Source organism: Delphinus delphis, chromosome 1 (assembly GCF_949987515.2).
Source record: "Delphinus delphis chromosome 1, mDelDel1.2, whole genome shotgun sequence".
Taxonomy (NCBI): domain Eukaryota; kingdom Metazoa; phylum Chordata; class Mammalia; order Artiodactyla; family Delphinidae; genus Delphinus; species Delphinus delphis.
The window spans coordinates 170,153,291-170,177,668 of record NC_082683.1 but is presented as its reverse complement, the minus strand read 5'-3'; the positions used below and the strand labels follow the sequence as shown (position 1 = coordinate 170,177,668).

The 24,378-nt window shown below is 37.3% G+C and overlaps 1 protein-coding gene across 1 annotated transcript in view; it reads right to left on the bottom strand.

Moving 5' to 3' along the window:
• The window catches only part of USH2A (usherin), a 779,248-nt gene that overhangs the window by 364,278 nt on the left and 390,592 nt on the right, over nt 1-24,378 (bottom strand). Inside the window, exon 35 of the mRNA XM_060022310.1 lies at nt 4,287-4,438. Within this exon, the coding sequence (XP_059878293.1) occupies nt 4,287-4,438 (152 nt within the window). The remainder of the gene's footprint in view (nt 1-4,286; nt 4,439-24,378) is intronic.

The window sequence follows — 24,378 nt, the reverse complement described above, 5'->3', positions numbered from 1 at the left end:
GTACCTGAGTGACTCTATCCCTAAAGTATAATCACAAAAAGTTGAAATTTCATTAATATAGTAGTAATGAGTGTATGCAGAAAAGAACAAAAAATGACTTATTTGAAGAGAAGGAATCTGAAATAAATATAAGCCTTCACTAGACGGGGGCCAGAAAGACTGTAATAGCTAAATAAGTAAAATAAGAGAACAGAAGAAGATGAAGTTGGAAAGAAAGCAGAAAGGGGTTCAGGATATTTTAGCATCTTTTAATAACTGGCTTAAATTTGTTAACTAATCACCACAAACTCATAAGCATCCCTCATAAATGTTTGGCCTTTTCAGATTTACTGAATATGTTGATAATGTTGACCTTATTCTTAAAATACAGGCTCACGCCTCACAGGAAGGTGACCGACCAAACATGAAATCCTTAGTCAGGCAAATATTCTCAATTATGTAGCCTTCATTTGCTAGGACGAATACACTTTCCCAATTATAAAAATAAATGTGGAAAAGACAATGTGTTAATTTTTAATAAGTATGAGGTCATGACATGTTTTATTTTCATCTGAGAAAGGCTATGGGGTTCTTTAGATCTATAACTCCTAGTCATTTTTTTAGTCTAATAGCTGTGTACAAAAAAGGATAAAGAAACTTGACTAGAAAAATATCAATTCATCATTTTAATATTTCATAACCAATACAATTGGTTTATATCTATGTATGTAGTTCAAATTATTGTATGGAAAATTATTTTAAAGGGTTCCAAATAAAAGGAGACTCAAGAAGCTGAGGAATTAAGGGAAAATCCAGATAATTATATTATTCTTCTCAAATATCTGGTTAATTTGAAATAAATAGCATTTTAAAATTCCTTATGCATATGGATAAATGCTTCAGGGCTTTTACACTATATTAAATTTGGCAGTTGTACTATTTTTCTCTGACTTGTTTTGGTTTTTTTTAATTACCATTTTCTTTATCAACCTTGCCTTAAAAAATGCTAAGGAAAAGGCATTCTAGAAGGTTGACTTGGCTTTCACCTGGGAAACTCCCTTGCCACAGAAAAAAAAAATATTTGAGAAGAAATATGCCACGAAAACAAACATTTTAATAAAATTGTTACCCTTAATACAACTCTTACCACGTACCAGAAAACTTTGCATAAATATTTGATTTACATTTTCACAGCAGCCCCTTGTAAAGTAGGCATTATTTTCCCTTTTGTAATAGTTGAGAACTCTAAGGTTTCATAGAATAAAGCATGTTTTCCAAGGAGGCATGGGGGAAAAATAGCAGATGTAGGATAGATATTCCACATGGGATTTTCTTGACCATAACATTTATTGCCATTAAGAGTTAGATGTCTTAAATAACAAAATTTATTCGTTTCTTTATTTAAAAAATGGCTGTGAAAATATGAGCATGTGTACATGTGTGTCTGGGTGTGTTTATCTGTATAAGCATGCCATCACCAAGAAACCAAGGTAGCTTTTTAACCACATCATGCAGAGGTGGCCTATAGTTTCACACTTCATCCTTAAAAGGGTCCTTGGAGAATTGAATCTAATGAATGTTCCAAGGCCAGATACAGTCATAAAGTTCCCCGTCTTAGACTCTACCAGTGTTACCTAACAGTGGATAAGAGAAAAACAAACAAACAAAAGCAAAGTGATTTTCCTATGGACAAATTTATTGCATATTATTAAAGAAACACAAAATGTGAAGGGTTTCTAATTGCAATTCAACAATATAATTGAAAAAAAAGGAAAGCATTTAAGTAGTTCTTCTGGTGCTGAATTTTCTGCTCATTTTTTTTCATTATTTCAAACATTTATGAAACCTCAATTACTAGATTTAATTTGACAATGCACATTAGCATCTTAAAAAATTAAGATCAAAGGCACTGTAAATTGTTTTTTACGTTGGAATTTCTTTAAAATCCAAATACATTGTGTAAATGGACAAGAACTGAACAAAACGCACAGAGATCTTTTTTTTTTTTTTCAGATAGTACAGAGCAATTTCTTCTGAATCATGAATAACAGAGAATAAACTTGGCTAGGCTAAGGGCACAAAAAATATTGTACTAATGCTAATTAAGGTGTTAAGAATATGGAATTTATGCAAGTATTTTTATTTTAAAAATATTCTATCTTATCAAATTTGTCCTTTTTTTTTTGTTTTGGTTTATTATATGAGCAACCTAGAAAATTTTGAGGGTGAACCAGACCACATTCAAGACTATAGAGGATATTTGTCATAGGAAACATTGAACGGTATTTCCCTATGTGCATGAAAAACAATGATATTAAATACGTAAGTGGTGAAACAAACAGGCTTCTCTTTCTAAAAACCAAGAGTTATCATTAAGGAATGTTGTTAGGTGAAGAAAAAAAAAATTGACTCTGGAAAATTAATTCTTTGATTTCTTCCAGCAAAAGATTTAAAAATAGAGATCATAAAGTTTTTTGTTTCAATGAAATATTTGCTATAACATTGGGCTTCAGATAAAGAATACCTTTAAGTGATATATATACACGCAATTTGGCTGGATTTTGTTGAACATCATATTATGATTGTATGATAATTCTGGCTTTTAAGATTGATTCCTAGATTCCTTAAATCAAGGACACATTCAAAAGAATCATCATCAACAAAAAGAGTTGAATCTGTAATATCTTTCATGATTGTGATAGATATCCAGAGCTATCTAGAACACTCAAATATGTAATCTCTTAAGGGCATAACATGTACTGTAATTGGTAAAAAAAAAAATTTTAGAAATCAATTGAAGACCATGGGTTTTAACTTCTTGGCAACATAGAGTTGACTTGTTCTAAATAAAGACATTGTTATTCAATCCCAGTAATTAGAGATGGATCATTGACTTGGGAAAAGTGTTTATATACTGAGCACAGGATAAAGAAAAAGACGAAAGGGAGAAAATAACTCTGTGCTTTAAGTCAGAACTGAGTCTAGGATGTGTGAGGCCGTGGGAGAGTAGGGTTTTACAATCCAATTCGGTTTCCTCCTTCCCATCAGGCATTGTGGAATTTGATTCCTTCAGGTCAACATCGCCTATTATCTGTACAAGACATAGATTGATAACCATGTCCCCCTTGTTTAAAGTTACCAGAACATCAGGAGACAGAGTGGGACCCAGTTTAGTAGCCAGGACCACAATATGCACTTTATATTTTTGAAAAAGTCTCAGTTTCAAGCTCATGGGATGTGTTCTTTTGTTTCTTTTTCTTTTCTGAATGGAGAAGAAAGGCTGGCCTATTGCCATTCCTGCTTTTAAGAGTAAGTAACCATCAGAGGGGTCCAGGCTATAAAATACTTAATGGCAATAAAGACTACAGCTCAGCTCCACTGACAGATGATGTTAGCAGCTTGGAAAGCAACCAATCTCTGAAGCGAAACGGGAGGTGTGAGCAAAAATAAGGAAGCAAAAAATTAAATGGTAGAGCTGTTTTTCAAGGTAATATTTATAGAATACACTCTTCAATGAAGACAAAACGCATTAAAATGATAGGCCATTAGGAAAGACTGTCAAAAAATATCTAAAATGAATGAGCATTTCCCTTAAAAGAAGCTTAATCTAATCAATCAAGAAATATGCACAAGAGTCAAATGTTATGTTTTGAAACTAAAGAATGTCATGCTGGTCTATGACAATTATGTACAATCAATTGGGTTTTGAAAATTATACCAGTAATAAAAAGCACACTTTTGTCTATCTTTCAACTACAAATGAAATATAGGTAGATATAGATTACTGAAATGTGGATATCAAAAGCTGATATTAATGTAATTTTAAATACTGTTCTTATTAATATATCACGCTCATGAAATTAAAATATATTATTCTAATGGATGAGGCAAAGAATCTTTTAGTTGATGAATATACTTGTTGGGAAGCAGTGTTGACATATTGTGGCAGTTATGCGTTTTTAATTATTTTCACTTTTTAATCATAAACTTACTCAAGTGGTCGAGTTCATTACTTGGAAGAAAAACATCCACTGTAACTCTGTCACTAAATTGGGCAAAATCGCATGTATGCCTGCTCAGCTGGTCAACTTACCGTTTGAAATTTCAGTAAAATGTACCTTCTGTCCTTCACTAGACCTATGTGCCGTCTTGAAATTTATGTTGAATATAAAATCCTACTAACCCTTAATTGAAATTTTATAAAAAGAAACTCTCCCATCCAACTTGAAAGGCTAGCTGTGCAGAGTTGCCTGTTCATTGTCATCTGACATTTAATACATTTCCGGAATGTGAATTCACACACTCACCAGTGGGCCCAGAGCACAACCTTTGGCCGTGCAGGCTTGGACTCTGAAGGAATGTAAGCTCCAAGGAGCAAATCCAGAAGCATGACGGCTGAGTTCTGAGGAATTGTGAATTAATATACCGTCTAGATATAGTCCGTAACTTGTGATAACACCTGGGAAGATAATAATTGCCTTTTAGTATGATTGTTAGACAACAGCAAAGAATGTCTTAAAAGAAGCCAGCACTTCTTGATATGATTCCTAATATCGTGGAATCACAGTCTCTCCCTTAGTCTAAACCTGTCTCTTTCCACAGGATAAAACCGGCTTTAAACTCTTGAATATCAAAATGTTAAGCTAATTAGTACAGAGACACAAATAGAACCCAAGAGTCCCAGTATAGGTATAGGAATCTTTCTATTGCATCACGTTAACTGCTGTCATTCGTGTTCCATATAAAAAATGAATAAATTAAGTACATTTATAATTTGTATTGCTTTCTAAAATGATATCCTAATAGATGTGCTTTAGAAGTCCAATGACCTTGTTGGGTAATGCATTGTGTGTGACTCAGGATGTGTCAGGCATTGTTCCAAGAGCATCCTCCTTTTTAACTCTCTCCTCACAGCATTACTATAATAAAGGCAGTATTATGATCACCATTTCATAGATGAGGAAAATCAGGCACAGATACCTTAGGTCACTTGCTCAAGGTTACAAAGCTCGCAGGTTTCGGAGTAAGGATTTGAATCTAGGCGGTCTGGCTCCAGAGCCCATGCTCTCAATTACAACACTGAATTACCTAAACAGAAAGCCTTGGCAATTTGCACGGATTGCATTTATGAGACACTCATGAATGGGTTAGAGAAACTATGATTTGCTGGATTTAATGATCAACTTAAATTTATTTCAGAACTTATGTGCATTTTCATGAAATCAACTAACAGAGATTTGAGAGACTGAATGGCTACTATAATCATTTATATGGCTAATATAATCATTTGATTTATTGCATCCAAACATGCATTAAAAGGAAGTTAGGGATCTCTTCACTGGAAATACAGCATCCCCACACTCATTAAACATTATACTGGGGGAAACAGAACTTTGCTTGCATGCTAAATTAGAAACTCTTTCAAACTAAAATTAATTTCACAGTGCCCTCCTGGGTGTGTCCTTGAGGACTTAACTGTTCATCTGTCAGATAGCCTTCCCTGAGGACAGATGTTGGGTGCCTCTCCACTAGCGCACAGCACATCTTCATCATAGTATTTACTTTCCCACTTCTCACATTATTAGTGACATTATTCCTTATTTAATTGCCTGACATTGCCAATGGGCTACAGGATCCCCAAGGCGATCTTGACTCTTCCTCACCTGTGTATTTCTAGAGCTTAGCACTATGACTAAAACATAGTAGGTACTTAAAAAATATTGACTGAATGAATACATTAAAGTATACGCAGCAGAGGAATAAAATACCAGCATCCAATACAGAGTGAAAATTCAAGACAACAGGAAAAAGATACCTAGATACCTGAAAGGTGAAAAGAAACTTGCTAGAAGGTTGATATTATAGAATAGCTCAAAATCAGGATTTACAGAAGGAGTGAGTTTTGAAACAAAGACCCTAGCAAAATCAAAGGTCATCAAGAGAGTCCCTGAGAGATGGCTTCCAGGATGCCTGACTCTCAGCCTTATGCACAGCAGATCTGGTCTTGTGAATGTCCTGAAAGTAGATCAAACCTTCATCCGTCACCATATTAGGGACAGCTTCACTCTGGGAATCATTATACCAGGAGACTTTTTGCAAGCGTCCCTCTCTCCTGGGAAGGAGTTGCTCACTTCTAGAACCTGTTCACAGTGGTCTGGCAGCTCCATCGTCTGTGAACTTATGGAATGCTGTGGTGGTTGTCAGAATATCTCTCACAATGCTGCTTTTGATTAAGAAATCAGTTTATAGCAAAAGAAGGAGGAAGTGAACTAACTATAACTATGGAAGTTATCCATCTTACAATATACTTCATCAACCCATAGTCTGGGAGATTGCCGAAATGGCCTCTGGAAGCCTACCTCACAGCCCAAGCTGAGAGATAACACCCTGTGGATCTGGGGTTCCTGTAGGATGCTACGTCTGCTTTGAACAAGGAACCTGTATTGGATGCTGGTTTTTCTATAGTGAGAAAATGTTGGACTCAAGGGAAGGTAGTCAGCGTATTACCTCTCACTATTATACTTCATATGCTACAGAAACTATTCGTGCTTTCTCTACTCACAAAGAGGAATACTTATATCATGCGGCATCACCAAGGTACCAGTAAATTAGAAACTGAGAATATTATTGATACCCAGCAATTTGGGATCCTCGTGCAACTAGATCAACAGGCAAAGAAAAAATTACTATGTGGAAGGAGGAATTAGCTTCCTTTCGCATGCTGACATTCCAGACTTTCCCAAGGACATCCCTTTGACCAGGTCCGAACATGTAACTTTTAAAAGTCTAAAGTCACTTAAGCCACAACCACTAAGGACACAGACCTTTTAGTAGTACACATTTGGTTGCATCGCTAGGTCAAGAATCCCAAACAGATGGGCAACTGGCTGAGAGCAAGGGGAAGAAGTTTTGAATATCAACTATGGCCTTAACTAGTTATAGAAACAAGAATTGTAGACGTTATTTTTTATTTCGTGCTTATTACATAGAGATTTGTATATAATAACTAATTTTCCCTCCTCCTTTTCCCTATTGATTTATATTTAAAAAGTTTGTGGGTTTTAGTTTATAGTTTAGTTTTTAAGTTGTAGAATATCCATGTGGGTTGTATCTAAACTGAAAGGGGAATTAATACCACCCAGATATGACTATAGTGACAGAGGGTAAGAGCATCTTCATCTGTCCAAAGCAGAGTAGTATCATTTGGGGTGGAAGCATGCAGTGATTATCAACAGTAGTGGCAAGTAATAGAAGGTAGAAGAGTGGGCATGGCGGCTGAATAGCTCAGCTGCTTATTCATCTAAGTCACCTGATCACAGCTCTACATCCACACTTCTAGTCTGCTCTGTGCACTGAGCCCAACAGTCAGCTCATTACATTTGTAGCTCTCTTGCTGGTGGAATTTCTAGTAAGTTTCACCAAGAGGAGGCATTGCTAGAAGGGCAGAAGCAGGAAGAAAGAAAACATCCAGCTTCCAGCTCCAAGAGCAGAGGCCTTTGCTGACTGTCACTACACAGCCAAGCAGGGGCCACACCACGCAGTCCGGACATCACAAGCTCCTCTTCCGCATTTGCAGCTTCTTCAGTAGTGGAATCTCGGTGGCTCTTGATGGTTCAAGCATCCAGTTCAAATCAGCAGATCCAGCAGCGGGCCCACAGCTCAGCTCCTGCCCAGGGAACTAAGCACCTTGCTGGCAATCACGCTTTGTGTTCTCCTGGTATCCACCTCCTTCTCCCTTTTTTCTTTTTCTTTCAGTCCTTCCAATGCTCTTGTAACCAACTCCTTGTACAATATTAAATATAGTCTGTCTTGAATACCTAATGCATTTTCTACTTGACCAATTAGATCTTGATCAATACATCCTTTAGGATGAAAGCTTTTTAAAATTTAAATGAGCTTTTACTTTAAAAAGCTAGTGCTTTGACCCATTTTCCTTTCTGAAGATAACTCTGTACCATGTCTCTTTCCGAAAGCAGGTCCACTTCCCTTATTTCCCAAATTTTTGAGAAAGTGTCTTCATTTTACTATCAGGTGCCCCTCTGGCTCCACAAAAAAAGTGCAGCTACCAGCATCTGTTCTTCTTTATTCTAATGTCACCATCTATGGTAACTCAAAGAATACTTATAGAGGGTATTTGCTTTAATGCCATTTAATACTTGACACACAAAATCACAAGTGAATTAAAGCTAAGAAATGAGAGGTACATAACGAGAAACCAATTAGCATATGGAAAATTTAAGAGAAGAAAAATAGATAAAATCACACTAATAATATAATAATGAAGACAAGAAATTACTATATGCCAGGCACTTTGCTAAGCAATCATTGTATGTGATGGGCACACAATGTGCAAATCACTTATGTTATTGCACTTATGTGCAAATCACATGTTGCAGAAGCTCTTAAAGAAGTTTTAAGACTCCTGAAACTCTATCTTCTTGATCTGCTTTTCAACACTGAAACAGAAAGTACCCAAATCAATATTTCCCTTTTCTTATGTAATTGGGGAACAGAGAACTTCTTTCTTGCTGGGATTATGTGCATAATATCTCATTTATCTGACATAATGGGAAATGAGATATTTCATAGGAGTTAATTTTTGTTATAACTCAATCTCATCCCTGAAGCACAAACTTAAAAATCTTAACCATTTTTGGAGGAAATCTTTCCAGCAAGCACTACACACTTTCCTATAGTTTCACACAGACAATAATGAATATAACTGAATCATTCTGTGATGATTCAAACTGTGCATTACAGACATCAGAGACTGTATTCGCTAATTCAATGATACCCTTCAGGATTGGACTGAGGAGATAGAGGATACTTACATAGCTCTTCCCCTTAACGTCACTCAGTGGCTACACTTCAAGTCTAGTGTCTCCATTTTGAGTTCTCCACTCTCCCTCAGTGACAGGCTCTCAAAAGTAACTTCTTTGTTTTGTCTACTGGACTCTAACAAGTCAGTCCCTAGCAAGCTCTGCTGAGAAACTATAACCATGACATTTAGAACTTTGGATAAAGAAATAATAGACAGTTACTGAGAGAAGAGCTCAGAGTAAGATGAGCACATGGCAAATGAGCTGAGAATGAAATTAAGTGACATTTGTGGCAGTTAATTCAACTGCTCACTTTTTTACAATTCATGATGCATAAGGAGTGGATGAGACTGAAGTCCAGACTCAGGGCAGGTGAGATCTCACACTCTTACACACAAACAGTTACCCAGCTTTCTTAGGTGCCCAATATTCAACAGTATTTGTAGGATGCTAAAAGATTTATAGGGCTAAAAGATCAATTGTAGAACCAGTGTGCACTGGATAAATACAGTTCGCCTTTTAAGTCATTTTGGACACTCTTCTCTACTTCATCCACCACACCAACTCCATCCTCAGTCCTGTATACCTTACATCCCAAATTGATCTTTCCCCATCTCTATATCCACGGCCATCTAGTCCATTCTGCCACCATTTCGTACCTAAGAATTATAGCCACCTAAGTGTTTTGATGCATTATTCATACTCCCACAAAATTTATTCTTGATAATATAGTCAGAGGGGCAGTTTTCAAAACACATATCTGATCACGTCACATGCAATCAGTGATCAATCTGGTCTTCGCCAGTACTAGCAAGATGAGTTTCCTGTTCCAGAACCAGGAAGCTGGGGCCACCATAAGCATGTTGTGAGGATGAAACAGACTAGCGGTGCTGACCTCTCTGGGTTTTCTGCCTTTTGGTCCAGGTCTTGCCAGCCAATCACCAGATCTAAGGTCAGACCAAAGTGGGATACTACTGTGGTTTAGAGCTGGAATCCATCTGTGCCCCCCTCCCCCAAAAGAGCCTAAGACAAGGCGTTTCCTCTGATCTGATTTGGGCAAGGCCATTAACTATAAATTCTTGAATTAAGGACACAGAGTCAAATTTCCTGGTAAATTTGTGGACAATAAGAGATACCATTTGAGAAGAACACTCCATTTCTTGTCAAGACAGGCAAGCAAAGTTCATAGTTTGTTTTTATTAGCAAATGTTTTGATATAAATAATATTAGTATGATATGAAACATTGTATAATTCAGTTCTCAAAACATACATTAAGTGATAAGTCTAAAATATCTCTTAACACAACAATTTTTATTGACCTCAGATTCCCAAAGAGAGGTACAAAAACTAGTGAATATAATCTAGTGGCCATTTTAAACATAGCCTAAGAAGATACTTTCTTTCTTTGACTAGAGCACAGGACATGTACGGATAGCTTTGGGAAAAGGAAAATGCTAAGTTCTTAAAATGCCATGTAAGTATTTTTGAAATTATAAAACAATTATTAAAAAATGTGCTGAACACTTACTTTGAGTCGGACAATAGGCGGCAGGCTTAATATGAATTATGCCTGTTAACTTTGACAACACCAAGAAGTTAGAACTGTTATTTGCCTTGTTGTGGAGATGAGGGAATGCAGTCTTAGAGAGGCTAAGCTACTTCCCAAAGTCATACAAGGATAAATTCAGCGGTGGGATCTGGCAATCTCAACCCACTGCTGCCACTACTCCTGTTATCCATTTCCAGCCTAATTTTCTCTCCTAAAATATGAAGGAATTCCACTCAAATTAAGAACTGATGAACATGCTCTAGCCCTCAAAGCAATGAGGATGAGCCTGATGAAAAAATTAACATATATTTATTGAAAGTCAACTACCTGAAAGGTACTATGCTTGGTGCTTTGGGGCACAGAAAGAAGAAGAAATAGTATCTACCTTTATGGAAGTAAGAAAAGGGTTAAACACAGGTCTAACTAAATAACAATCCAACAGTTAGATGAGTAATAAGCGCCACAAAACCTTTATGCCCAAAAAATGGTATAGACGGTAAGTACAGAAGCTTCTAGCAGGGAACAATCACTCTGGCTAAAGCGAGTACTAAAAGCTTTTCAGAGCAGCCATGTCTTCCCTTCAAGGAAGCTGCATCTTCCATAGGTTCTTCCGTAAATGGTACAAGGTGAAAAGACAATGACTCAGGAAGATGCCCCTGGTAGGGAAATGATATTCACCAGTGTGTGGAAGGAAGCAAGTGCAAGGTATAGTGAAGATATCCTGAATAGACCAGTATTTTCTTGTTGTTGCTGTAATTGGTTAAAGTCTAATAGAAAATAAGGATTCAAAGGGAGTTAGGGCCTGAATGCTGCTCCAACAAGTTGGGATTTTATGATGCACAGGAGAATCACTGATGCTTTTATGTACTGACTAGGGGCATAATGAAAGTCTTATTTAGAAAAATTAACCTAGAATGACATATATAATACTGGCGTAGGGAAGAGCATGGAGGTAGGGAACAGTAGGACAGATGAAAATATCAAAAAGAAAAAATAATATTAATAATTTTTAGAGCCACATTTTCCTGAATGTATCATAACTAGTTGTAACCCAGGCAGGGATGTGGAAATGCCACATTTCAGCAGTAGTGCATGGCATATTCTAAGAGAAATATCTTTAACACTTTTATATATAGCTGACCTTTGAACAACATGGGTTTGAACTGCATGTGTCCACTTACATGTGGATTTTTTTCAGTAAATACAAAACTACACATTCTGAGGTTGGTTGATTCCACAGATGCAGAACCGCAGGTAGGGAGGGCTGACTATGGGGATCGGAGCACCTGCGGATTTTGGTACCTGCAGATGGTCCTGCCAATCCCTCATGGATGCTGAGGGAGGACTGCACGTGGATTTTCTATCATATCACCCTTATTGCTCAAGGGTCAACTGTACTTTCTCTTTTTTAATAAAACAAACAGGAGCTTAGGACTGGGATGTGTGAGACTAAATACGGTATAACAACGTCACTAGTCGAAGAGAGAGGTATCTATCTTTATCAGAGATGGACTGTGAACTTCCCAATAAAAAAATCTCATAAAAATCTGCTACCGAAGAACTAGCTTGCCTCTATACTAATGGTTTAAAAGGGATTGATTTTCATTTGAGGATTCAAAAAGAAAGTTATGGGCCTGTTTTGTATCTTGACTGTATCAGTGTCAAAATGTTCGTTGCACTAGTGTACTATAGCTTTGGGAGATGTTGGCCATTAGGGGAAACTGGACAAAGTACACATGGACTCTCTTTGCATTATTTCTTACAACTGCATGTAAATCTAGAATTATCTCCGAAAACAACATTTAACTAAAATAGAAAACAAAAACTGTTGTGTAGGGAAGCATGACAGAAGAGGCAAACACTTGAAAGGCAGGGGAAGTTGATGCTGAAAAAATAACTGTATTTATGTTTTAATCAGATACTTTAGTCCTCAGGAAATACCCATGAAAGCAGAAAGAGTTTCACTTTTCCTTTACAGATGAGAAAAACAGGTTTGAGAGAGGTTTGCTAACTTGGCCGTGATGGTTGGCACTGAAGCATTCAGACTCCACAGGGCACCAAACAGGATACTCGCCACCTTCTGTGGATCTATTTTTTTTTCCATCTTTTAAATATTATGTAATAAAACATAATATAGAAAAGTGTGTAAAATATGTTATATTTTTAAAACAAGTTTAAAAGCAAAACTCCTATAACCATCGCCAAGATTAAAAAATAGAATATTGGGGGTTTCCCTGGTGGCGCAGTGGTTGAGAGTCCGCCTGCCGATGCAGGGGACGCGGGTTCGTGCCCCGGTCCGGGAAGATCCCACATGCCGCGGAGCGGCTGGGCCCGGGAGCCATGGCCGCTGAGCCTGCGCGTCCGGAGCCTGTGCTCCGCAACGGGAGAGGCCACAACAGTGAGAGGCCCGCGTACCGCAAAAAAAAAAAAAAAAAAAAAAAAAAATAGAATATTGCCAGCACCCTGCAAATGTCTTATGAGTCCTTCATGATTCCAACCCTTCCCCCCCGCCACAGACAACTAAATTGACTTTAAGAACCATTTTCTTGCTTTTCTACCTAAGAATGCATCCCTAAACAAAGCAATTAAGTTTTGTGTGTTTTCTACTTTGAATTAATAAAATCATATTTATGCAATTTTTGCATCATTTTTTGTTCAACATAATACGCACCAGTTCTATCCATGTTGTTGAGGGTAGCCATACTTTGCTCATTTCCATGGCTGTATAGTATTTTTGTACGGCACAATTTATATATTTATTCTATTGTTGATATTTAGATGGTTTCCACATTTTGGCTGATATATCAATGTAGCTATAATCATTTTTGCACATGTGTCCTGAGTCTCATGTGTACAAGTTTCCTAGGGTATACATACTGGAGTGGAGTTGTTGGGATATATTCAATTGTCTAGTAAGACAATGCTCAACTCTTTTTCAAAGTACATCAATTCCCGTTACCACCTATAGTGCCTGAGTCCTCATGGTTCCATATCCTCAAAAAGACCTTGTATAGTCACTGTTAAATTTTTTTTTAATTTTTTTTTTTTTTTTTTTTTGCGGTATATGGGCCTCTCACTGTTGTGGCCTCTCCCGCTGCGGAGCACAGCCGCTCCCCGGCATGTGGGATCTTCCCGGACCAGGGCACGAACCCGTGTCCCCTGCATCGGCAGGCGGACTCTCAACCACTGCGCCACCAGGGAAGCCCCCACTGTTAAATTTTTGCCAGTATTTTTTTGTATAAAATGGGGCCTTGTTTTGGTATTATTTTATTTCCCAGCTTATTAAAGAGACTGAGTACATTTCCTTATGTCTATCAGCCATTTTTTTTTCTTTTGTGAAATGCTTTTCCAGATTTTTCCCCAGTTTATTATTGATTCCTAGGAATACTTTATATATTATGGATACTGGTCTTCTGATAGTTACATGTGTTGTAAATATCATATCTCATTCTGTTACTTATCTTTTCAGGCACTTAGTTTATAGCACATTTTGATGAAAAAAAAGTCCTTAATTTTAGTAAACCTTTTATCAATATGAAGTTACCTAATTATCTCTAATAACCCTGTTTGCCTGAACATCTCCTTCGTCTGATATTAAAGTAGTTATACCAGCTTTCTTTTCTTTTTTTATTCCTTACATTTTAGTTTGCTTTAGTTTGAGAAGGAAGGGGTTAACAGCTGATTCAGGGGCCTTTCCCCTAGCCTTGGGGACTCCTGAGGCTCTAACTCGGCTGAATCTTTCTTGCTACACTACCTCAAGCTAAACCAGAATCCATCTGAGCACTGTGTACCGGACCAAGCACCTGACCTCACTGTCAATGTTGTTTATAAGTAATGGTTAGCTGGCATTGATGAGATGCAGTTGCATGAAAGAATGCACACTAGTCATGTACCTGGTACCCTCATGGTGGGATAGAGCTGTGGTTTCATTCAATGACTTTCGATTAAGCTTTTAGAAAAAATGAGGGAGAGCTGTATATACTGACATGAAAATATGCCTGCTCCATATTTATCAGGAGGAAAAAAACAGAGTTGCAGAATTTTACCTTATGGCCAATTATTTTTAAGTGTCTATTTTATGCCTGTACATGTAAATGATTATTCATCCAATCAGCACAGTAATTATTGAGTGCCTACTATGTTCTGGGCACTCTCTTAAATGTGGTGGAGAAAAAATAAGCCACAGACACAAAATCAGGGGGCAAAGTGGAAGACTTCCCAGCTGGTGGCTGCCCTTTGAAGAACTTTCTCTCACTGCATATGGCTGTTCTCTCGCGACTACGCACCTTTAAAACTTGGCTAAGGAACTCACATTTTCTAAGCTTTTATCTCCTCTCCAATAAAATTGGGACACTATTCCTTGCCCTGGTGGCCTGAGTTAACGTGAGTACCAAATGAGTGAGCATATATGAAAGTCCCCAAGGAATTAGGTGCTTTGCACGTAAAAGGCATGAGCTTAGAGCTGTCCCTTTCTTCCAGGATAAGTTCAAGCCCGGTTTGTTATGGGAATGTCAGCTGAGACTGTCTCCTCCTACTCTGATCTATGTCATGAACTGCATGTTTCTTGTAAAAAAAATAGTCTGCACATCTCTCAAAAACACATTTGAGACAGGTCTGTATTCCTTACTTGTATGCTGTCATCACCTAGCAGGTTTCTTTTTTCTGTTTTTTATTTTATATTAGAGTATTGTTGATTAACAATGTTGTGTTAGTTTCCGGTATACAGCAAAGTGATTCAGTTATACACATAACGTGTATCTACTCTTTTTCAAATTCTTTTGCCATTTAGGTTATTACAGAGTATTGAGCAGAGTTCCCTGTGCTATACAGTAGGTTCTTGTTGGTTATCTATTTTAAATATAGCAGTTTGTACATGTCAATCCCCAAATCCCTAACTATCCCTCCCCCACCCTTCCCCCGGTAACCATAACTTCGTTTTCTAAGTCTGTGAGTCTGTTTCTGTTTTGTAAATAAGTTAATTTGTATCACTTTTTTAAGTGATACACATATATAAGTGATCACATATAAGTGATATCATATGGTATTTGTCTTTCTCTGACTTACTTCACTTAGTGTGATAATCTCTAGGTCCATCCATGTTTCTACAAATGGCATTATTTCATTCTTTTTAATGACTGCGTAATATTCCATTGTATATATGTACCACATCTTCTTTATTCATTCATCCTACCACCTAGCAGTTTCTTATATGTGTTTGCTAAGTCTTTACATAAGATTCCTCCCCTACTCCAATCAAGCCCAGAGAGTACAGTGTGAAAACATAGCTACTTACTAAATACTATAAAATAATTTTTGAAAAAAATATACTGGATTTAGTGGCTTTGGTTTTTGGTAACCTACTAGCATAGTAATCTGATTCATCAGAAAATATTTATGGTGGACCTACTATGTGCCAGGCATTGTGTTACATGCTGGGAATACAGAAGTGATCAAAACAGCCTTGGTACCTGCCTTCAGAAAACTTTCAATCTAAGTGAGAAGACAGACTAAGTGCATTCATTATGTGTATGTAAAGTTGATTAGAGGAGAATCAGAGGGAATAGAAGAAAACATGGGGGGGTGGGGGAGGGAAGGCAGATGCTAATCTAGTCCAGGTTCGTTAGGGAATAAGCCTTATTTGAGAAACAGATCTTTAAACTGACTTGCACTGGGAGTTACCTCATTAAGAGGAAAAATTTCGTACACCATTGTTTGGTTAGTTATAACAAAGATTTCATAATAAGAAATTGAAAGCTTTCAATGAGAGATCAGTAAGTTGATTACTATTTAAAAATGAAATATCACAGGAGTATTAGATAAACAATCTGCAACTAGAACTTTTGAGCACAGCCCCCTTTATTTGCTTTAAAAATGTCTAATGTGCCAAAACGAAGTGCAACAAAATAGAATTTATGTTTGTTTACTTATTCCCTTTTTCCAGTCTCAGAATGAAAGGAAGTATTTTACCTTTACTCTACATCCAGCCCCCCAAATTGTGTGTGTTAACTGTGGATTAAATGAGACTTAGACATGAGTCAGGGTCTCAGTAGGAACCTGATGGAAACTCAAATGAACAAATGAGGATAGTTTAGTGAAGGATCTATGTACAAGGATATGGGTAGAGTTAATGGAAAGCACCAAGTGATAATAACGTATCCCCGGTTAGAAATTGTCAGGACTCCTAGGAGCCAGTAAGCATCCTTAAATTTGCAGGGGAAAGGATGAACACTGATTCAGGAAGCTGGAGAAAGAGCTGCAGTGACAGGGAAGGACCACTGGATAGGAGCTGTAGCCTTTAGTGGAGGAAGGCAGCCCTGGAGCCCAGAGCCTGGCAGAAAGTTCTGAGACTCCCTTCTCCTCTGATTCTTTTTTTTTTTTTTTTTTTTGCGGTACGCGGGGCTCTCACCGCTGCAGCCTCTCCCGCTGCAGAGCACAGGCTCCGGACGCACAGGCCCAGCGGCCACGGCTCACGGGCCCAGCCACTCCACGGCATGTGGGATCCTCCCGGACTGGGGCACGAACCCGCGTCCCCTGAATCGACAGGCGGATTCCCAACCACTGCGCCACCAGGAAAGCCCTCCTCTGACTCTTTCAACTCTTGCTGCTGCTGCCCAGGGACAAACCAAAAGGAAGCCAGAGAGAGAGGAAGCCCATTGATGCTGTGAGTAAAGGTCAGCCTTGTAGGATGCAGGGCTGAGTGGAGGAGAGTAGAGAGAGGATCTAAAGAGGCAAAAGAAAAATAGACAACATAAAAAATTACAGGGAATTATTATATTGCACCGTATTGTATTTTTTGTGCTTTTCTCCTGCTTATCCTCTTGTGCTAATAATCAGTTAAGATAGCTATAAAAAAATAAAACAGTATTATGCTATGGGGTATGGGGGATCAGGTTATTTCATCCAGTTCTACAAATTCAGTTCTTCAGTGGATAATCCACAAAATGGATCCTTAATTCCCACTGGCTCTCTATCATAAGCAGTCTGAAGTTTATCACCTTTCTCCTTCCATAATGGTAGAATTTTTAAGGTGTTTAATTTTCACAGGGAAGCTGAATCGTAATTGTCCATAAAGCACATCCACTGGGATATGTATCTTTGTGCCTCTTCATCAGGTTATGTCAAATTGTATTTCCTAAGGTGCCCAATAGATTGTCATATATAACCAAGGAAATTCAATACCAGTACAATACAATGTACATTTAATACAAGGTATCTCTATGTATATTGAAGAATTCTGTTTACTGTAAGAATTAAACAACAATGCTTTGGTGCGTCATAAAAATAACACGCATAGTGAATATAGACGCTCCAAACATATCTGTTTGTTTTTTCCAGTCCAGTGTGGCAATGTGAATGTCAACCGAGGTTCCCCCCCAAGGTCTGGATGATGATTGAATGTGGCAGATATCTCCCTGTGTGAATACTTGATCCTTCAATTAAAAAGGAAAAGAGAGAACAGCTTTCACAACGTGGGAGAATGCCTTATTACTGTTATGATTGCCTAAAAACGGAATCAACGGAATCTAAAAAAGAACGTGCTTGGGAAATTCTACCTGACAAACGGATGGGAGGTGTTTCATAAAAGTTACACAAGGTTTGCTTCAAACTGTCAAGCCATTTTCCTAAGTGATTCACCGAATTCTATGATCTGTTTCTTCTAGGAAATCTGAGTATTTCCAGGAAAGAAAATAGATTCACATTTTGACTGTTTAAAAAGAGAGTTAGTTCAAAATAAAAAGTTAAAAAAAATAGTTATTCCTTTAAACCCAGAGAAAAATCAGGACAGAGATCTTAGAAGTGTTGAATCTTGGCACTGAGAATGAGACACTGAACCCGTAAAAGTATCTGAAAAAAATCTTTTTTTCACATGGCTACATGGAATCCTACATTACGAGCATTTCTGCACAAAGTAGAGGTGAGGATTACAGTGAATAAAATCATGCATTTTGAGTCATTCACACCTTGTTTTGTATTACGTTCCTACTTAACTAGCTGTCTTGCCTAGAGTAATTAAGTTGCTTAATACTTATAAATTTGAGTTTCCACATCTGAATGTTGGAATAACAGTCCCTATTTCCTGGGCTAGTTATGAGATTGAAAGCTCCTGGCACATAGTTATAAACTGTAGCTATTACTATTACTACTATTATTAGTATTAGCAGAAAATCAAATATTTCTTTCTCTGCATGGGTAGAGCACTTAATTAGTATTTACACATACACCTTCCTGTACATACATTCTAAAAATTTCCCTATATCCTTTCTTAATGTGAAGGACAGCATATACAGAGTGTGTATAAATGTCTACAGTTAATTAGTGTGTTTACCACCCATTCCTGAAATAATATATGTGCTCAAAAAATTGAACTAAACTTTCTTTCAATAATGTTCTGTTGTCTTCATGGTACTATGTATAAGTCTGCAAAAATAATCAACTTCCTAAAATTTTCCTATTCTTACTGAAATTATTGTCACTTCCTTGGTACATATCCATGTATGAATTCTCACAACCCTGGATCAATACAAAAGGCTAAATTAGGAAAATGTTTCCATAGGCTCCTCAAGTATTCTCTCCTTTCTCAAGGAGACCCTGGGACCCTTGTCTAACGGGTGCCCAGCTCTCATGCCCATCTTGACATTAGCAAATCCTGACGGCTATAACAAGATAGCCTTTCACACTGAGGCATGCAAAGCAGACCCAGCTTGGCATGCTGTCTCTCTTTAGAACGTCTACGAATTACCAGGCTGAGGAAATTGTCTGCCAAATGACTGAGTCTCTAAGTATGTACTTTGAGCCTTCAGTAAGCCAAGACGGAGATGCCTTTCCACTGCCTTTGAAATCATCCCACCTGTATTACATAACTATGACATGCTCTAAATGTGCATTTATGTGTACTGTACGATTGCATACGCTTATGCTTCTCACATCAACACAATCACCATTTGATTATTGTCCCTGGCATCAGTAAACACGAATCCATCCAACAGCTGTCTAATACTTATCTCCTCCATGACTGACACCCTGCCAAATGCTGGGACTAGAACAGCAAACAATGCATATAGAATCCCTGCCCTCATGTGGGTCACAGTCTAACAGGGAAACTATTTTAGGTAAATTTACTTAGGTAAGGATAGTGGAGAGTTACAAGAAATTCTAAGTATTAATAAAGGATAAGAATTTCATAGTTTTAGTTAGTATTTTAAATATATATATATTCTAATTAGTTGAAAATGTTACTAAATATTATGCTAGACAAGGAGGAATAAGTTTGGTGGAGTCGGATATCTATGCTGATTTTAGCAAAGTAGACCTCAAGTGGGAGGAATAATCATATTTCCAGCTTCTAAGACCAAAGCTTCTGAAAGGAGATAAAACTCGTGAGAATTTGGAAGCTCTCAAAAGCGTAATTCTAATTATGCAATTGTAATCTACACAATACAGGTCACACATTTCTCAGACAGTAATCCTTTGTGCTGCTTCTCATTGCTGGCTAATGGTATGACAAAGGAAGAGCCAAGGTCCTACAGAATAAAGGGTTCTTATCCTCCTTGGACCTAAAAAGTAGCTCTTTTCGGAGGTTTTAAAATCCTGCCTGAAATTGCAGCCTGAAAAGAACACCTTTGCCAGAGGGAATGTGGATGTGAAGCACTCTTGAATAGAGAAACAAAGGTGGAGCGTCACACCACCATTTTTGCAGGTGTGTGAAGCAAGTCACCAGGATTAAGCAGGGCATATTTGAAGGAAGCAAAGCCTTAGGTGTTAATCAAGTGATAATGACCCAGTACTTGGCAGACTAAGGCAATGCATAGCAAGCAGCATTCTTTAGAATAGTAAAATCATGAAAACTTAAGTGTCCATCAATAAAAGATGGGTCACAGAAGCTGTGGTTTCACTCAGTGGGAGTTTACACTGCCTTTCCAAAGAATGAAGTTGAGCTACACGTAACTGCCATGGAAAGATGTTACCACCATATTGTTAAGTGAGAAAAGGAAGTTGCACAAAAAGAGATGAACTCACTCTTTTTTAACAGATGTATATTTTATGCATATATCTTTTTGTGATTACTAATTTAAATTTTTGTTTGTTTTAACCTAACACAGTCCTTAACCTTGCTTTTTTTCTGGTTTTAAAGTTTATTGCATTCTATTACATCCTCCCTACATCTCTTTTTTTTTTTCATTGTGGCGAAAAACACGTAACATGAAACTTACCATCTTAACCATTTTAAATATTCAGTACAGTAGTGTTAACTATAGGCACATTGTTGGGCAAGATCTCTAGAACTTTCTCACCTTGCAAAACTGAAACTTTATATCCACTGAACAGAAACTCTCCACTCCCCTTACTCCCAACCCCTAGCCCCTGGTAACCACATTCTGTCTCCCTGTGTTTGATTACTTTAGATACCGCGTATACATGGAATTATGTCATATCTGTCTTTTTGTGACTGGTTTATTTTACTCATATAATGTTCTCAAGGTTCATCCATGCTGTAACATGTGACAGTTTCCTTCTTGTTTTTTAAGGTGGAATAATATTCCATTGTATACATATACAACATTTAGTTTATCCATTCATTTATCCATGGACATTTGGGTTGCTTCCATCTCTTGCTTATTGTGAATAACTCTGCAATGAACATGGGTGCACAAATATCTCTTCAAGATCCTGTTTTCAGTTCTTCTGGATAAATACCCAGAAGTGGGATTGCTGGATCATGTAGTAATTCTATTTTTAATGTTTTGAACATTTTTCCATACTGTTTCCCATAACAGCTGCACCATTTTGCATTCCCACCAACGACGCACAGGGATTCTAGTTTCTCTACGTCCTCTCCAGCACTTGTTATTTTCTGTGTGTTTTTCTTTTTTTGACAGTGATAATCAACATATTTTTTAATTGAGCACCGATTATGTGTCAGGCACTAGAGCTGCTGGTACAGCATTGAACAAAAGATGCTAGAACAGGAGAAATTCTCTGAGCATGTGAAGCATGTCCTGAAGCAAAGAACAAGCTACCCAGCACAAGCTGTGGGGCAGGAGCAGGTTGGGGAACAAAGGAAAGAGAGGAATCGGAAACCAAGAGGCCAAGCTCCTAGCCCCTGGGCAAAGAGTATCCCCAGACTCCCTGCAACAAGAGAAGCCACCGCAATGAGAAGCCTGCGCATCGCAACGAAGAGCAGCCCCCGCTCGCCACAACTAGAGAAAGCCCACATGCAGCAACGAAGACCCAACACAGCCAAAAATAAATTTAAAAAAAAATTAAAAAAAAAAAGATTATCCCAAGTTTAATGAGTAGGAGCTGATAGTTTAAATCCGAATCAGTTATAAAGCAGAGAGCCTGTTTCCTATACCATGCTGGCTACAGGTTACCAATTGCTTGATAGGCAACAAGTGGATATTTATATATGAACCTTTTATACCTTTCATATTTTGTCACATCTAGGTATGCATTTGGAAATACTTCTTATAGAAAGTGGGTTTACTGTTTCTCAACATTTTTTTCTCATGTTTTTAAGGTCCTAATGAAATAATCCTTTATGTATATAGCTGACTAAGAGTCAAGATTTTGGAGCCTAGAGTGTACAAAACCAGACAATCAGTACCCCTTACAGAATACGACAGTCTAAATGTGTAAATACCTCTGGACCGGCTACATCTTAATAAAGACCCAGAGGGAAGACATTCCCACATCCTCAGGTTGCTTCTTTTGATGGTAACCAAGTCAATGGGATATTATTCAGGTCTTTGGTTGGAGCACTAGAATCTACTCCTTTAATCAGTGCTCCCAAGATGGTTCTAATAATCAGATATGTTTGAGAAACACAATTTAAAATCATTTGAAAGGGTATCTGTAGTAATATAAGGCTGAAACCTATCTTATTTTCCAATTGTATTACTCTTCCTCAGCATATTCAGAAATTAGAAAGCAACCACAGTGCAGCTGTACTGTAATATGGGCCTAGTTCCATTAAATTCGAACTAGGCATACTCAAGAAGAGAAAATTAAAAATTCTTAAGTCAAATGCAAAATCCAAACTCCAAAAAAAAAAACCACCTAGTCCCAGACCCCACACAGCTGAACAAATATATTTCAGAAACAAATACATGTCAAACAAACATATCCCAGGATCTGGCCTGTAACTACTTCTATCCTCTCTGTTGGTATCATTAAAGAGTCAGGACTCTACAATATATACACTAATGATTGAATGAAATTTTCACAAGACACAACTAAATAAATTAAGTATTATTAGGTATCAGCAGAAACTACTCCACTGAGTTAGGCTCCATGAAGGAAAAGAGAAATAAATGATTTGTGGTCCTTATCATCTGGTGGGCATGTTTGACATGTACCCAAATAAATTTGGGCCAAGGATGAATGAAGTACGTGTCATGATGATGGCATAGGAAGAGGATATATGGTCAAGAGAAGAGAGGAAGCTTGACTTACACTCAAGAAAGAGTGAAATGATTTCATAAAATAAGAGGCTTAACATTTAGTCCTGAGGAATGAGTTAGATTTGGAGAGATGGTAGGGATCGTTAACTCCAATTTTATAATCCAAGGAAACTGGGGTTCATGGCATTTAGTAAATTTTCCAGAGTAACACAGTTACTGCTCATCAGAGATAAGATTTGACTCTAGGCCTATTTGACTCCATACCCATGTTTTCAACCCTGCACCAAGCCGTAAGTATTTCAGGAGGCTAAAAAGGAAAGTGTGTTACAAGGCTATGTCAATGCAGATCGAGTCACAAGTTGGGGCTGGTGTGAATGCCTGACTAAAGAATCTGGACTTTATTCTTTGGGTTTTTAGAGGGAAGTATGGGAGCTTTGAAAACAGATGAAGCGACAAGATAAACATCCAACGATCAGATCCTCCTCTAGGCAATGGAGGATAGAAACCGAACACTGGAGTATCTGAGGAAAGTGGAGAGAGAAGTAATGAAGAGAAGAAAGTTTTTTTTTTTTTTAAATGAAACTATTACTTAAAAAATGTCTAACCATTGCCCCACAGTAAAAATTCTGAAAACTCTGATGTGATTAGACACAAGACTTTAGAATAAATGAACGTGTTAACACCTATCTTCTAAATCTCCCAAATTCTTATGGTTCAATGAATATATTTTAAAGCTGCTTGTAAATATATAACACATAATACACAAAGATTCTTTGAAATGTCGAAAGTATTTCTTTCGTCCACCTAGGATTTTGGGGGCAGTTATAGTTACAACTACTGATTAGGATGAAGGGAAATGTCTACTAAACAAATCATGTAACAGCAGTTAAGAGCAATCCAACTGAAATAAATCATTCGCATTTTCATTGCCACCTACAGACTAGGTTCCTTTGTGGAGCACAAAGTATGACAAGATTGTTGACTGTTTAAGTATCAAATAGCTATCCATTTATTTTTTACCAGGAAATTTGTAATAGTTCAGGGATAACTTCAATAGCAGAGATAATCACTCACTGTAATTACTAGATCACTCTCCCTTACCTCAAATATATCTCATGCATTTGCCAAAAGTTTAATTAAAATGAGATGACTGAAAAAAAAAAAAAAATGAGATGACTGGAGTAATTAATATCATAGTAAACATAAGACAAACTAATAAAATTGCAATTCTTCTTCTTTCATTCTTTCTGGCTATGCTAAAAGAGGCTATTTCAGTTTTCAGTAATGAGTTTCCTAAAGCAGTTTCTATGATATTAAAAGTCTTCTTGATATTTGTCTTAAAGGGGAACAAAATTTGATGTGATGTAAGCTTGGCCAGTGTGGAAAAATGACACTATGTTATATGGAACTTAAAGATATTTCCAGTAAATGAATAAAGCAATTTCTGTCCCAAGTTACTACAAATTCTTTATAAGATTTTATTTTAGCAAACTTTAACTGGCTAACCTAACTCTCTAAACTGTTCAAAGACATATATATATGTGTATATATTCACATATATATGTGATATATACACATATCACTTAGAAATATATACAATCCATTTCAAGTTAAACAAGAATAAATGAA